The sequence below is a fragment of the Neoarius graeffei genome, chromosome 10, assembly GCF_027579695.1.
Source record: "Neoarius graeffei isolate fNeoGra1 chromosome 10, fNeoGra1.pri, whole genome shotgun sequence".
In the NCBI taxonomy this organism is placed as follows: domain Eukaryota; kingdom Metazoa; phylum Chordata; class Actinopteri; order Siluriformes; family Ariidae; genus Neoarius; species Neoarius graeffei.
In genome coordinates, this window is record NC_083578.1 from 3430786 (window position 1) to 3447390 (window position 16605).

At 38.5% G+C, this 16605-nt stretch overlaps 1 protein-coding gene across 1 annotated transcript in view; it reads left to right on the forward strand.

The window, feature by feature from the left end:
* LOC132892685 (alpha-2-macroglobulin-P-like) overlaps nucleotides 1-16605 on the forward strand; it is a 108173-nt gene that overhangs the window by 47510 nt on the left and 44058 nt on the right. Inside the window, exons 14-18 of the mRNA XM_060930997.1 lie at nucleotides 4028-4252; nucleotides 4522-4585; nucleotides 4829-4974; nucleotides 6827-6976; nucleotides 11627-11696. Coding sequence (XP_060786980.1) covers nucleotides 4028-4252; nucleotides 4522-4585; nucleotides 4829-4974; nucleotides 6827-6976; nucleotides 11627-11696 — 655 coding nt within the window. The remainder of the gene's footprint in view (nucleotides 1-4027; nucleotides 4253-4521; nucleotides 4586-4828; nucleotides 4975-6826; nucleotides 6977-11626; nucleotides 11697-16605) is intronic.

Consider the following 16605-nt stretch of genomic DNA (forward strand, 5'->3'; position numbering starts at 1 on the left):
ATTATCAAGTGTGTGGGAGTAGATCTTTCGAGAATGGTTATATCTTGTTCAGCATTTGGTGTAATCTTCTAATTCAATACTCCGAGTACATCTGTTAAGTTGATTTTTGGATTGAATGATAACTGCATACTTAGAAACTAGACAGTCTCTAACGTTTAAAATGGCTATGCCGAGCCCTACTACCCTGGCCTAGTCTATGACAATGTTTTATCTTTTTGGCTCATATATGCCTTTGAAAGGCCAATCCATAGTAGGGATGGCGAAAACTAAAAAAAATCTTGACCGACCACCGAGCCTCATTAGCCAGTTAAAGTCGGTTAACCTATGAGTTTAAACAGGGATGCAAACGGCGGATGCGCCTTTTTCACGGCTGAAACGCGCAGATCCGATGTTTTTCTTTAGGGGGGCGTTGGAGTGTCTGAATAATTTCATCAGAGTAAATTCTGTATTAAAATTACTAAATAAGCAAATGCCTTACAGTCCATGAAAAATAGGAAGTATGAGAAGAAAACTGCCCACGTTTTCGCGGAAGCTGCGCAGATTTTCTGTTTTTCAGACAAAAACATACATATTTACAACCCTGTCATTATCTGGAACCGAGTTTAAATTTCGAACATTCTTAAGATAAAACGTCCTGCATAGTCTCTTTATGATAAACGTCTTAATGCCACTTACCCGTGAGGTTATCAGGTAGACATTCTTCTTCGGAACCTTCCAGAGGTATAGTTGGGATACCCATCCCGCAACAAAATATTTATAAGCTTCCAGGCTCTTGTAAGCTTTGAGGGCTTTGCCAGTGTAACACGATTCACGATTAACGAGAAAATTGTAAATGTCGTGGTAGGCCAGATCGGGCAAATCGCCGGCACCGCAGCTCCGAATTTCCCTGAACAAGGATTGCGGCAAGTTGTACGGATCTGCAATCCCCAACCTGGAACACTTTTCCACGTAACGCTGCCTCACGTCACCTTCAAGATGCTGAACAAACTTAGACAAGTAATCCCGCGATGTAGATGGGGTATTTTCCGAATTTTCTTGGGGATTACTGCCTGGATCCATTACGCTCGCGCAAGGTAAACTATCCTGATGCCGTCCAATATGCCGGAGTGGGCGGAGTACACACGTGCAAGTCACATGACTGCACATCCTCTATAGAACCATGAGTGCGTGCGTTCCCCAGAAGAACCGCCTCCTTCCATTCTGCCATCAACTGATCGTGTTAAATAACGCTGCTGAGAAATCACTGAACTTGATTTTATACAGTCTATGGACGTGACGTGACCCGAGTGATTACTGATAGACTGTCTCAGTGTCACCTGTGAAAAAAAAATCACGTTTTAGAAAAGAAAAGAAAAGAAAAAAGCATCCACTTTCAAACCTGCTTCATGGTAACGAGTAATGAGGACCTTGATAGAAATGTAGTGGAGTGAAAAGTACAATATTTGTCTTTCAAATGTAGTGAAGTTAAAGTCATAAGTTTCCAAAAAAATAATACTCATGTAAAGTACAGATATTCAAAAAGTGTACTTAAGTACAGAACTCAAGTAAATGTACTTTGTTACTGTCCACCTCTGTTTGCTACCTAGCAAGCTAACATCAAGAAAGCTATTTTACTCAGGAATTAAATCCAGTACACCAGTGTCTATTTATTACTTTAATAATTAAAAGCCTTATTTAGTGCGAAGTCGAGGTCATTCTCTTCTTTCTATTACAGGATAATTAATTTGATGTTGTTGTTTCTGACATTGCCCTCTGATCTTCCTGTCCTTCTTCATTAGGTTAAAGTGACCAGCCCAGACTCCACTCTTATGAAAAATAAACAAGTGACTGTAACTGTAACTTATGGTGATAATAAAAAAAAAATCCTTAAGCTGGTGACAAATTACAAAGGCATCGCAAAAATTTCCCTCGACACAAACCCATGGGGTCTGAATCAAGTCTTTCTTCATGTAGGTGAAGTCTATTTTCTTCTTTTCTTTTTTTCCCCTTTTGAAAAAAAATTTCATATATACATACCCACCCACTGCTTAGCAATTTTTTTGACAGTGGAATTTCTCTATTTTTTTTAAGATCATCATAATATGTATTAATAACATGTTGATTTTGTAGGTCATGTCCACCATAAAAGTCCATATGAGTGAGTTGTTACTATAGAAACAATAACATAACATGTTAGGATAAATGGGCGGCACGGTGGTGTAGTGGTTAGCGCTGTCAACTCTCAGCAAGAAGGTCCGGGTTCGAGCCCCGTGGCCGGCGAAGGTTTCCTCCGGGTGCTCCGGTTTCCCCCACAGTCCAAAGACATGCAGGTTAGGTTAACTGGTGGCTCTAAATTGAGCGTAGGTGTGAATGTGAATGGTTGTTTGTCTCTGTGTGTCAGCCTTGCAATGATCAGGTGACTTGTCCCCGCCTCTCACCCATAGTCAGGCTCCAGTTTACCTGCAGCCCTGTGCAGGATAAGCAGCTATGGATAATGGATGGATTAAGACGACCACATTAACCTAAAATGCGATATGTTACAGCCGGGATTAGTGTTAAAGCTGTGTACAAAATGAATAAACACAGCTCCACCCCCCCATTATACTATCGCTGTTACTTTTACACTTTTTGTTTATCAATTCCATAATTATATTGTTTAATTCCTTCACTTTGTCTCAGATAATTTTTCCTCTATTATTATCATAGTACTGCTCAAATTTTAAATTTGACTTATTTTTCATATATTTCCAATATTTAGTTTTATAAGTTTAACAATTAGTATTTAGGATTTTTTTTAACATTAGTAGAGTGTGTATATTTAGCTTTTATATCAGGTGAAGAACCATATTTGTGGAAACTCTGATATTATTATTATTATTATCTCATCTCATTATCTGTAGCCGCTTTATCCTGTTCTACAGGGTCGCAGGCAAGCTGGAGCCTATCCCAGCTGACTACGGGCGAAAGGCGGGGTTCACCCTGGACAAGTCGCCAGGTCATCACAGGGCTGACACATAGACACAGACAACCATTCACACTCACATTCACACCTACGGTCAATTTAGAGTCACCAGTTAACCTAACCTGCATGTCTTTGGACTGTGGGGGAAACCGGAGCACCCGGAGGAAACCCACGCGGACACGGGGAGAACATGCAAACTCCGCACAGAAAGACCCTCGCCGGCCACGGGGCTCGAACCTAGACCTTCTTGCTGTGAGGCGACAGCGCTAACCACTACACCACCGTGCCGCCTATTATTATTATTATTATTATTATTATTATTAATAAACACATTGAGTGGATTTGAGAATTCAACCACATAAAGTAAAATTAACCAAGATGAGTATAATGTATATGATGGGTTTTAAAATAAATTTAAAAAATGACTAGATAATAAATAAATGTAGATTTTGACTGAAATAATGATGTAATAAAACCCTGTGTGTGGTGCTGTTGTGATAGACTCGGATGATATCTCGACCGTGTGAATGTTAGATTTGTTTCTAGTGCTGAAAGACATAACGATAACACTAGAAACAAGTCTAATGCTCACATGGTTGAAATCTCATCTCAGTCTGGTTACACACCCTTCAAATATTCTGCTGCTAAATTTTTCACCAGTCTGTATTTTATAGTTAGAGACTCTAAGTGTGTTAAATCATTTTGCTGAAACTCTTGGTTATGTATATCACTAAAAATGCCATTAATGTCATGTAATGTAATGAAATCTCTTTCCCTGGAGCTTCTCTCTGGTCCAAAGAGTCGCATTCAGCTAAATAATTTACAGAAACAAATGTGATTGGAAAAACCACAGAACAAGCTCATTTTTAAAGGTACTTTTCAGTACAGTATATATATTTTTTTCCAAGTACTCCAATCTAAGCTACTACAATACTTTGCTGGGACAGGCAGCTGAAAAGCAGATGTAGAGTCATTCTGTTCTGTTGAAGATCTTCAACTTTCTGTTGAAGATTATATGGAAAAAAATCTTCGATGGAAATCATCGTTGCTTTATTTTTGTTTTTCTTCATTGTTTCTTTTACATAGGTACAGTATGAAATGGATAAATCAAGTTCTGTATACCAGAAGAAGTACTACCCCACAGCTGACCTCGTCCTTCAGCCGTTCTCCTCCAAGACCAAGAGTTTTATTGAACTGAAGAGCTGCAGTAAGGTTTGGAGCTGTGGGAAAAACTCCATCGTCCAGGTTCAGTACATGATAGAGAAGAGTGAGCTCCCGTCAGAGCAGAAGCCCTTGGCCTTCTACTACATGGTGTGTTTGGCTTTCATGATAACATGGGATCATAATCAAGAAACATTGCAGAATGAAAAATACTTCCACTGTATTAATTTAAGTGATGGTTATACAAGTATAACTCAAAATGAGTGAATGAGTACTTACTCAAAAACCTATACTTTATATGCTTTCTTTTTTCCATTTAGAAGTACTTTTTATAAATTTCAAACATCATTACTAATTTTTTTCCTTTTACCCAGTGCATTACAATTCATGCATCTTCATTTTCTTAAAAAATTGTTTAGGTCATGAGTAAAGGACATTTGGTTCACGAAGGAAGTATCCTAGAAACCATAAACCCTGAAAGAGGTACATTAATGTCACGCCATCCATAAACTCCAAACTCCACACAACTTATACAACAAATGTAGTTTTCTCATGAAAAGTGATGGAAACCATTATATTATATTAGCTATGTAGCTGATATTTTTATTGGGGTGTGTTGTAAAGTTTTTTTTTTTTAATTCCTGTCCCACTTATATGGACCCATAGATGGATCTGCCTTGGTCGTTGATGTACTGACAGTCTTAATATAGTTCTGTTTTGGAACAGAATGCCAGGGCACCCTGGTGATTACTCTGCAGAAGACGCTAAAGTTGTCCCCAGTTGCTCAGGTGGTCGTGTACACAGTCCTTCCCAGTGGTGAGGTCGTGGCAGGCAGCAGGAACTTTGCAAGTCAGCTGTGTTTGGATAACAAGGTCAGAAATCAACCCTCAGAGGTCTTTGCCTATTTTTGACTGAGAGAGAGAGAGAGAGAGAGAGAGAGAGAGAGAGAGAGAGGCACAAGTGTTTTACTGAGAGATACAGCACTTGTATTTTTCATCCGAGCTCCATCCATCCGGGACATGGAGAACCAAAACCATGACATAAATCTCTATCTGTCACTTGTGAGGAAATCGATGAGTGAGTTGTTTTAATAAATATGGGGACTTTTTGTTTGTGAATGTGGCGATATAATAAAAAGAAAATCACACATTGGCTTGATGATATGAAGTTTATCTTCTCATGTTGAAAAACTCTCATTTTTCATATGAAATAGATCACGGATCCGAGTGACATATTTAAGTAATATTGGGTGGCTTTTTTTCATGGTATATCAGATATATTCCATTCAGCTAGCATGACACTGAACAAGTCAAAAACGAGGGGCTGAATGGAATATATCTGATAGACCAAGAAAAAAAGCCATTATTATTATTATTATTATTATTATTATTATTATTATCCATACACATTCCTTTTGGGTGTTCAACGCGTCTTTCTCTTTCAAAATTCTCTCAAAATCTTACGTATTTTGTAACAAAGCAAACCTGGCAGCCATGTTTTTTTACAAATTGTTACAGTCGCTCAGTCATTAGCACGGAAGTTTTACGTCTCCGACGTGTGACGTCATGTTGTCTTGACAACCATACAATATCGTAAACCATATTCAACGTTCATTCTCCATTGGGTAGAGTGACATAATACACATAGGATAAGCAATATGCTAACAATATTGCATGCTATCGAACCAAATGAATGAAACCCACTAGAAGGGAATGTGTCCTGTATGTATATTTCCTGATATTTCACTCTGATGACATCACTCCCAGTGTTTTACTGCTGATTAGACACGCGTTGTCACAATGGCGAACCGGTTCAAAATTAAAATTCTTTTAATTAACTTGTGTATTTTTTTTTTGTGTGTGGATGTGTCCATAGAATATCAAGAACATTACACTTCTTACACTTCTTTATCTCTCTCTCTCTCTCTCTCTCTCTCTCTCTCTCTCTCATATATAATACACACACACACACACACACACACACACACACACACACACACACACACACACACTATACAGTTACTGGCGCCCCTTTAATAATAAGGGTTGGTGAAGTCGCTTCATCTCACACTGAAAAAACAATGAAAAAAATTCCAACCTTTAATTGAAATAAATTTATTCAGAAAGCAAATCTCTCACCAAGAAGTAATTATTTTCAGCAAAAAACACATGTGTCGCAATTACAGGTCTTGGCTGATTTAATTAATGCTTGATTAAGAAAGCAAGAAATTCCATCAATGAACTTTTGACAAGACACGCCTGTTTCTGAACTCTTTTTTGTTTCCCACATAATTCCATATATGTTCCATGCGTTATTTCATAGTTTTGATTTCTTTAGCATTGTTCTACAATAGAGAAAATAGTCCAAATACAGAAAAAGCTATGAATGAGTAGGGGTATACAAACTTTTGACTTGTTTTTATACATACATAATATGTAACATACACATGTTTTGCGCCTTCACCATCACTGGCTGAATCTCATCTGCCTTTGCACTTTGTTTTTTCTCATTTAACATCACAACCAGCCGTCACTGTGAATTCTTAAAAAATAAAATAAAAAGGTCTTAAATTTACCTTGATGATATCTACAGATCCCCCGTCCTGAATGACAAATAAAATGTTGGAATTGTTTTTGATAAATGAACACTTCTTGGTCTAACCTCAGGCTTTATTTATTTACTTATTTACTCGTGATTTATTTTTATTTTGTTTTGGTCTTTCAGGTGTTTGTAGAACTTCAACCTTCTACGCAGATTCCTGGTGGTAACGCAACACTGACGCTGACAGCTGTTCCATATTCGCTGTGTTCAGTGAAGGCGATCGATCAGAGTTTGCTGCTGCTGCACCCAGAGAAAGACGTCAGCCTCGAGTCTGTACGTTCAAACTGACAAAATGTCCTTGCGTTCACTCATACAGCTCATTTACAGTCTGTAACCAGGCGTAAAATGTATGTTTTCAAAAATATTTGGTACTGGTCCACTGTATCTGGATGGGTCCTGAGCTAAAGCGGGTCTGTATTTTATCTTTTGCTTTAACAATTACAATACACTTAAATATGTTTTTGTCTTTGCTTTCTGCCACAAATTCCCACTACACTTACTTTCCATCTAAGTGCATTCGAAAAGAGACTTGATGTTTTATAATCTTTGTTAGGGCCGCTGACAGCTTTGGCTGGGCCCGGGACAAAATGCTCTGAATGGGCCCCCCCCTGGGCCACCCCCCACACACACACCTCTCTTATCCCCAGTGTTGGGCACGTTACTTTCAAAAAGTAATTAGTTATAGTTACTTTTCCCAAAAAGTAACTGAGTTAGTAACGGAGTTACTTTGTCATAAAAGTAACTAATTACCAGGGAAAGTAATTATTCCGTTACATTTTGTTCCCCCTCAAAAAAAAATCAAATTCAATTAGTGTAATCATAATAAAAGTGAATGTTAAATGTGTTTAATGACTGAAATGGACACTTAACAGAACCAATTAGTAACGTTATCTACACTATATTAATATTTTTGTGGGACAATGTGAGATAAGACATCTATCAAATTTAATATATTTTTGTAGTTATTAAAATTGTTACTAATTACTGGCCACTGACGAGGACAAACGCTTTGTTCCTCGACATAATGTGCATTGCACGTAGACATTTTTGCCTTTTATTTCAAGTAATGAAAAGTCCTGGCTGTATTTCCAGTGTGAAAGCGCAGTGCTGGGCTGACCGCTCACCATCGCTGGGTCTTCTGATTGAAAGTGTGCGCAGTAGTGCAGTAGGCGTGGCCTACCTACGTATGTTGTCCAAATCTACTCTGATTGGCTTATTATGCCGTTGTCTCACATCTCCCCGCCCCACACTAAAGCAGAGTAAAGAAAGGCTGAACGAGCAGCGTGCCAGATGAGAACAGCTTTAATAAAGTAACGCATAGTATTTTATTGTAAGTAATGGGAACGGCGTTATAACGATGTAAAAAGTAATTAGTTAGATTACTCGTTACTAAAAAAAGTAATGCCGTTTATTTCTAACGCCATTATTCCCATCACTGCTTATCCCAGTCTCTACTCACTCCAACCCTTAAAATGACAGGTATTCAAAAACCATTCAACCGGTCAACAACCATTTCATTTTAGCATTTCAACATTTTTACAGTTTTAACATTTCCTTAGGGCCCTGTCACACTATAGCGTTTTGTTCGACGTTTGGTTGCGTTTTTAAAAATTTGAGAAACGCCGGGGAACGTCGACGTTCTTCAAATTAAGTTTCTAGGTCAACGATGTTGTAACGTTCTTGTAACGCTTGGGTAACGCTCAGCCAACGTTCCCTCAGTGTCAGGCGACGTTTGTGGTCCAAAATAGCAGCAAAACCTAGCGTTCTCATAGCGTCCACAGCGCTTTGATAGCGTTATCATAGCATTTGGGTAGCGTCTGCCTTGCGTCCAGGTAATGTTCTGGACGTTACACAGACGCTGGAAAAATTCAGAACGCTGACAGACGTTAGAAAGATGTTGAAAGAGCGTTACATGAGCGTTAAGAACGCTCGGCGAACGCTGACGAACGCTGAAAAACGTTGGCGACACGCTGGACAGACGTTCGATGGACGTTACACAGGCGTTAGGCAAGCGTTACCCAAGTGCTAGGCACGCGCTGGACACTCGACCCTGATGGGCCGGCGTCCGCCTAGCGTCCAGGGAACGTCCTGACTTTCGAGTAACGTTCGAGTAACGCCCGCAAACTTTCGTGTAACGTTCCTCTAACGTGTAAGTAGCGTTTTGATAGAACGTCCTGAATTTTTGTGCACACCCAAAACTATTTTTCACCCTCAGCGTTCGCCGACGTCCCTCGACGTTCCCCAACGTTTGCCGACGCTCGTCTAACTTTCTTGTAACTTTTTTCTAACGTTCTCGACGTTCCTCTGCGTTTCGCAACACGTTACTCGAACGCTGGTGAGAACGTCGTAGTGTGACAGGGCCCTTAGTCTGCAACTATTCAGGTGCGAAATGCAATGCGCCGGACTTTTGTTGTGCGTGCGTGCGTACTGTGGCACGCACGCTGATTGTCGAAGCGCTATGATCGAACGATGTCGTTTTTTCCCCCTTAATCAAAGAGTCAGACCAAACCATTTTTGCATTAGGGGTGGTAGGGGGTTCTTGACGCCTTTTTCAAAGACAATAAAGGCAAAAGATCTAGAAATCATTTACTGAATGCAAATATAGCACATTTCTCCCCCAAATCAACACATTTTGAAATTAAATAAAATAATCGCAACTTCATGAGAGCCCAGTTCTGGGCCCCCCCCCCATTCCTGGGCCCGGGACAACATACCCGTTTGTCCCCCCCTGTCGGCGGACCTGATCTTTGCAGAAAACTATTTTTTATTCCGTTTTATTTTTTCAAGGATGTGTTGTTTAATTTTTTTTCAAGATTGAATACTATTTTTGCATCCATTGTGAAATAGAAATGACTATATTATCAATACATCCCTAGTTGACAGTCAAAATATTCAGTTCAATATCAGTATTCAGTAATATTCAATAATATTTAAACTCTTTATACAGGAAATTAGAGGTGCATTTGCAAAAGCGTTCACTATTTATTTCAAATATCTCATTACTTTATAAGAAATGCTGTCCTCAGAAAAAGGAGGCATTAGAAGAGTTTCTTAAATGTTTATTTTATTTTGTTATTTTAGTTTGTTAAACATTTTAGCATAATTACCTTGCTTATTGCGAGCAATATCAGAAATCAGTAGATGCTGATTGTACGATTCGAATTCTGTATTGCATTCAAAACCTTAAATCAACCTGTCAGACAAATATCCAAATATATTTAACAGTTATTCCACGAAATCGAGTCGTACATGAGCTGATAGCCGACGAGACCTGTAGCACTGAGTTGTCTATAATCCATGTACGACGAGTTTGAGTGGAATAACTGTTTTATTCTATCCACAGTCACTGGATTTTGAGAAACCGAGCATTTTTATTTTTTGCAAATTCGATAAATAAAAACTTGATACAAAACGTCCTGACAAAATAATTTCTGCTGAGAATGTAAACAAACCGGTGAAATGACAGGAGCAATTTGTGAAAAATGCGATAATCATCATAATAATTCTTGAAAAAAATTCTTACCATCAAATATTTTTATTTCATATTTTGTTGCTTTTTTTTGTATTTTTTGGGGTTTTGTTATCAAGTAGAGTTTTTATTTCGTCCTGGATTGGTTCAGCAACACGCTCTGCCATTTTGTTTTTCTCTATTCATGGTATATGAGCTGATATCCTAGTAGTAGAGTAGCCAATCAGAGTGCACGATTGCTCATATCCAGTGAATGTGGAGAGAATAATCCCACATAATGTAGCTTAAAATGCTAATCAAAAGCAAAGTACGATGCTGACATTTAAATGCTTTTTTTTTTTTTAAATCAGATTAAATATGCATCCTGTTGGTAATTATTAATAGTGTTGGGGATCAGAGAGATCACAATGCCAGTACTTCTGAAGAATGATGTCACACTCCATTATTCCAGGTGCTCGACATGCTGCTTGTCCAGCAATCATCAGGCTATATGTTCAACTTCACTGAAGATGATCCATGTTGGACGACCTCATCCACCCTGAATACCGCATCATCAAAATCAAATCTGATTCCTTCTTTTCCAAACTTTGGAAAAGTGGATATTTACCACATCTTTAAAGTAAGCCATCATTCATCCATCATAAAAGTACACTCGTGCACATTCTAATAAATTATTGTTTCTATACTTATTGAATTGTAGGGTCGATGCTTTCCATAATCGAAGCCTAACGATAAATGGAATAGAAGTGTGTTGCTATTTAACAAAGAAAACAGTATAATCAGTGATTTTTTTTAAAGAAGACATTAATTGAACATTTATAGAAGGAGTTTTCAGAAATCTTCAGGACAGACAGGAGTTTAGATACATTTTGTTTATCAGTCACATGACAAGTTGTGTTCTTGTCTCGTTAACGTCAAGAGAGAGAAAAAAGAGAGGATAGTGAGGGAATGACAGTTGATAGCTGATATAATGTCAGTAAGAACAGGAACTGAATTGTTTCACAGACAATCCACAACAGTAAATATAATTATTAATGGATAAAAAGCACACAGATTCATTCTTTAATGAATTAAGAGGAATAAAACACCAGGAAATGTGCTGTTATTGGAAAATAATCAACTTCAGGGGAAAAGTACCTCTGCTTTATCACCACACTGTTGTTAATTATCTTCCTCAAACAGCAGGATATGGTGCATTTATTTTGGAGTTATTCATCACTCACAGTGCTTTTGTTGTGGCCAGTTCCACATATCATTCATCTCTTTACAGTACAATCAAGAGCCTCGTTCAGTAATATTCTTGTGCAATATTCTTGTATACAGACAGACCTAGACGTGTAGTTATTGCACAACATGATTTTATGATAATAACAGAAACCTGGTTTTAAAAAATTGGCCAGATGTGAAAATGTTTTTGCACATGCAAAAATGATTTAGTGTTCCCTTTTTCTCAGTATATTGGAGTTAAAACCCTCACCAATCTAGACATAAGGAACTCTTCACAATGTACAGACATGGTGAATGGTAAGTGATTTTCCCCGGTCACATGTTCTTTTTGACTTGATATGTGTAAAGGTCAGTTCCATCAGTATCATACTCGCCAACTCTACCGATTCACACAGGAGTCTACTGATTTTGACAGGTGAATCCCACCTACTGATTTTAGTTCTACAACCCCGATTCCAAAAAAGTTGGGACAAAGTACAAATTGTAAATAAAAACAGAATGCAATGATGTGGAAGTTTCAAAATTCCATATTTTATTCAGAATAGAACATAGATGACATATCAAATGTTTAAACTGAGAAAATGTATCATTTAAAGAGAAAAATTAGGTGATTTTAAATTTCATGACAACAACACATCTCAAAAAAGTTGGGACAAGGCCATGTTTCCCACTGTGAGACATCCCCTTTTCTCTTTACAACAGTCTGTAAACGTCTGTGGACTGAGGAGACAAGTTGCTCAAGTTTAGGGATAGGAATGTTAACCCATTCTTGTCTAATGTAGGATTCTAGTTGCTCAACTGTCTTAGGTCTTTTTTGTCGTATCTTTCGTTTTATGATGCGCCAAATGTTTTCTATGGGTGAAAGATCTGGACTGCAGGCTGGCCAGTTCAGTACCCGGACCCTTCTTCTACGCAGCCATGATGCTGTAATTGATGCAGTATGTGGTTTGGCATTGTCATGTTGGAAAATGCAAGGTCTTCCCTGAAAGAGACGTCGTCTGGATGGGAGCATATGTTGCTCTAGAACCTGGATATACCTTTCAGCATTGATGGTGTCTTTCCAGATGTGTAAGCTGCCCATGCCACACGCACTAATGCAACCCCATACCATCAGAGATGCAGGCTTCTGAACTGAGCGCTAATAACAACTTGGGTCGTCCTTCTCCTCTTTAGTCCGAATGACACGGCGTCCCTGATTTCCATAAAGAACTTCACATTTTGATTCGTCTGACCACAGAACAGTTTTCCACTTTGCCACAGTCCATTTTAAATGAGCCTTGGCCCAGAGAAGACGTCTGCGCTTCTGGATCGTGTTTAGATACGGCGTCTTCTTTGAACTATAGAGTTTTAGCTGGCAATGGCGGATGGCACGGTGAATTGTGTTCACAGATAATGTTCTCTGGAAATATTCCTGAGCCCATTTTGTGATTTCCAATACAGAAGCATGCCTGTATGTGATGCAGTGCCGTCTAAGGGCCCGAAGATCACAGGCACCCAGTATGGTTTTCCGGCCTTGACCCTTACGCACAGAGATTCTTCCAGATTCTCTGAATCTTTTGATGATATTATGCACTGTAGATGATGATATGTTCAAACTCTTTGCAATTTTACACTGTCGAACTCCTTTCTGATATTGCTCCACTATTTGTCGGCGCAGAATTAGGGGGATTGGTGATCCTCTTCCCATCTTTACTTCTGAGAGCCGCTGCCACTCCAAGATGCTCTTTTTATACCCAGTCATGTTAATGACCTATTGCCAATTGACCTAATGAGTTGCAATTTGGTCCTCCAGCTGTTCCTTTTTTGTACCTTTAACTTTTCCAGCCTCTTATTGCCCCTGTCCCAACTTTTTTGAGATGTGTTGCTGTCATGAAATTTCAAATGAGCCAATATTTGGCATGAAATTTCAAAATGTCTCACTTTTGACATTTGATATGTTGTCTATGTTCTATTGTGAATACAATATCAGTTTTTGAGATTTGTAAATTATTGCATTCCGTTTTTATTTACAATTTGTACTTTGTCCCAACTTTTTTGGAATCGGGGTTGTAAAAACTACCACATTAACACTGTTGGATTTGCTCTTCAAATCTCGCTTCAGCTATTTTCAGTACAGGGACTACAAGTCTACAGCCTCAAAAAGTCATATGAAGTGAAATGAAGCCAAGCACCAGTGGAATGGCACGATAATGATAAGGATGTTGAATCTAAATTGTATCGCTCTATCCTATCACAACATTCCATTAGCTCTTGTTATGGTTCTAGCCAATCAGCAATGAGCTCACATATTACAACAAATTGCACCAGTATTTATGTGTAAAAACCATCCACTCTGGTGATCACGAACAATCAAAACCCCAAAGAAAAAAAAAGATTTGCTATGACAACAAGTTCAAGACGACTTGGTCATCGGATCGTTCAGCATCAAAGCATCGAGGTGAGGAGCAGCGTTCTGTGACGTATAGTATGTCAGTTAGGGTTATGACTGTGAAAGTGTTTTCAAAATTTCTACTTTCCTGATGTTGCATTTGGTGAACTTTTTACTCATATATTACTTTTTTGAAGTTATTTTTATTGGGTCATGCAAAAACCTCCCACACCCAACATCACCTCACTTTTGATAAATACATGTATATTAAATAAATAAATCATGATTATAAAATAAATTCATTGAAAGATGTGTAAAGTACTTTTATATAACAATAAATTGCTTAACAATTGTTATAATAATATAATTGTTAATTAATACAAATTATTATTAAATTTGTATTAATTAACAATTATAATTATTATTACAACAATTGTTAAGCAATTTATTGTTATATGTATAAAAGTACTTTACACATCTTTCAATGAATTTATTTTATAATCATGATTTATTTATTTAATATACATGTATTTATCAAAAGTGAGGTGATGTTGGGTGCGGGAGGTTTTTGCATGACCCAATAAAAATAACTTCAAAAAAGTAATATATGAGTAAAAGTTCACCAAATGCAACATCAGGAAAGTAGAAATTTTGAAAACACTTTCACAGTCATAACCATAATGTCAGTCCAATTTTCCGATCAATTTTCTTCAAATATGGCACTCAGAATTCGGGAGAGTGCACCGTTTTACATTTTTTCAAAATTTCCCAGGGGGGCATGACTCCAGACCCCCCATAGAAGGACACAACTGCATCACACAATCTGATCTACCGTTGTTAATTCTCAGGGGGTTGGCAAGTATGCAATATCTAAACACTGACACTGTTATTATTCTTTAAGCTGTCTACCACACTATATTGGAGTTGAAATTAAATAATAAACATGAGCTCAAAGGCATGCCTTTTTGTTTTGTTTTTTTAACAAACTAATTTGAAAACTAACATAATTGTAGGGCGGCACGGTGGTGTAGTGGTTAGCACTGTCATCTCACAGCAAGAAGGTTCTGGGTTTAAGCCCAGTGGCTGACAAGGGTCTTTCTGTGTGGAGTTTGCATGTTCTCCCTGTGTCCGTGTGGGTTTCCTCCGGGTGCTCCGGTTTCCCCCACAGTCCAAAGACATGCAGGTTAGGATAATTGGTGACTCTGAATTGACCGTAGGTGTGAATGGTTGTGTCTCTTGATGTGTCAGCCCTGCGATGATCTGGCGACTTGTCCAGGGTGTACCCCGCCTCTCACCCATAGTTAGCTGGGACAGGCTCCAGCTTGCCCATGACCTTGCACAGGATAAGTGGTTATGGATAATGGATGGATGGATGGATGGATGGATGGATGGATGGATGGATGGATGGAGCATAATCATAAATAAAACTGCCTGAAGCCTGGAACTCACAAACGCTAAGGTGACCAGATTTATGAGAAGAAAATCGGGGACATTTTTGGTTTGGCAGTGAAAATATCATTAAAACAGCTAATGTTTTCATCTTTGTAATAAAAAGGGGGGAGGGGGAATTCTGGTTTTCATATATTTTGATCATGCATTGCATAAAAAGTAGGATTTTCCTCACTGAGTGTGCTGTAGGCCGATTCTACAACTGCTTTAGGTTCACATTAATTAAAAACAATGTGAAAATCTCTGGTCTGGGTACACAGTTTAGATTTATAGACTCTTAAATTGTAGGCTTGCCGAAATAGATGTTTTAGACCCATGAAAGTAAATATATTAAATGAATTACCATATATGCCACTAGTAATGGACAATGTATTTAAAATAGTGCTGTCAAGCGATTAAAATATTTAATCGCGATTAATGTCGCGACTGTCATAGTTAACTCGCGATTAATCGCAATTTAATCGCACATTTTTGTCACATGAAAAACCACTGTAATTCTCTTATCAGCATAAAAAAGTGAATGAGCTTGCTCACTGTTCGAACTACGGGGGTACATGGGGGATCCGAGATCCCCTGAAACAGACATGAGATCCCTTGAAAACATGATTTGGGAAATGCTGGGGGGTCTCTAAAATATTGGCAAAATGATGTTTATTGACATAGCAATCGTGTGTAACGGGAAGCATTTGCATATCCGAAGTGAGCGCGCGATGGAGAGCCGGGCTCTGAGACAAGTGCAAGCACCCCCCAAGGGACCCCCCCCCCCCGAAAATATCAGCATAGTTCGAACACTGGTTGTACCAATGTTTTTTTTTTTTATTGCAGAGCATAACACGTCTTGTCACAGCCACTGCGAAGTGGGGCTGGAGCCGCCAATGGGAAAACGAAACCTAAGCCGAGCACCGTGGCTCTTCGGGGGAGGGCAGAGGACTCTGGCTGTGCGGGGCGTGGCATCATGTCACAGAGCATTAATCTCGTGATAAAAAAATTATCGCCGTTAAAATTGAGTCAAGTTAACGCGTTAATAACGCGACATTTTTGACAGCACTAATTTAAAAATATACAAAACACACAACACAAATAAACAGTTTATATCAATCCAGGCAATTTCAAGGTATGTTATTATTATTATTATTATTATTATTATTATTATTGAGGATACAAATGATTCCCAATCTCCCATAGCCTAAATTGTAGCCATAGCTGAACTGACGACCTCGCCTAAATGAGTAGCCTTAATGAAAATGCATAGTCCACTACACATCACGACAAATTATACAAATTACTGACACTTTGGTAAAATTACCATGAGCCTACAGCTTTACAGAGCCAGCTACTCTGTGGGATAACACACCAATTTGTGTGTGAGTTAGCTTATACCGTTGAACT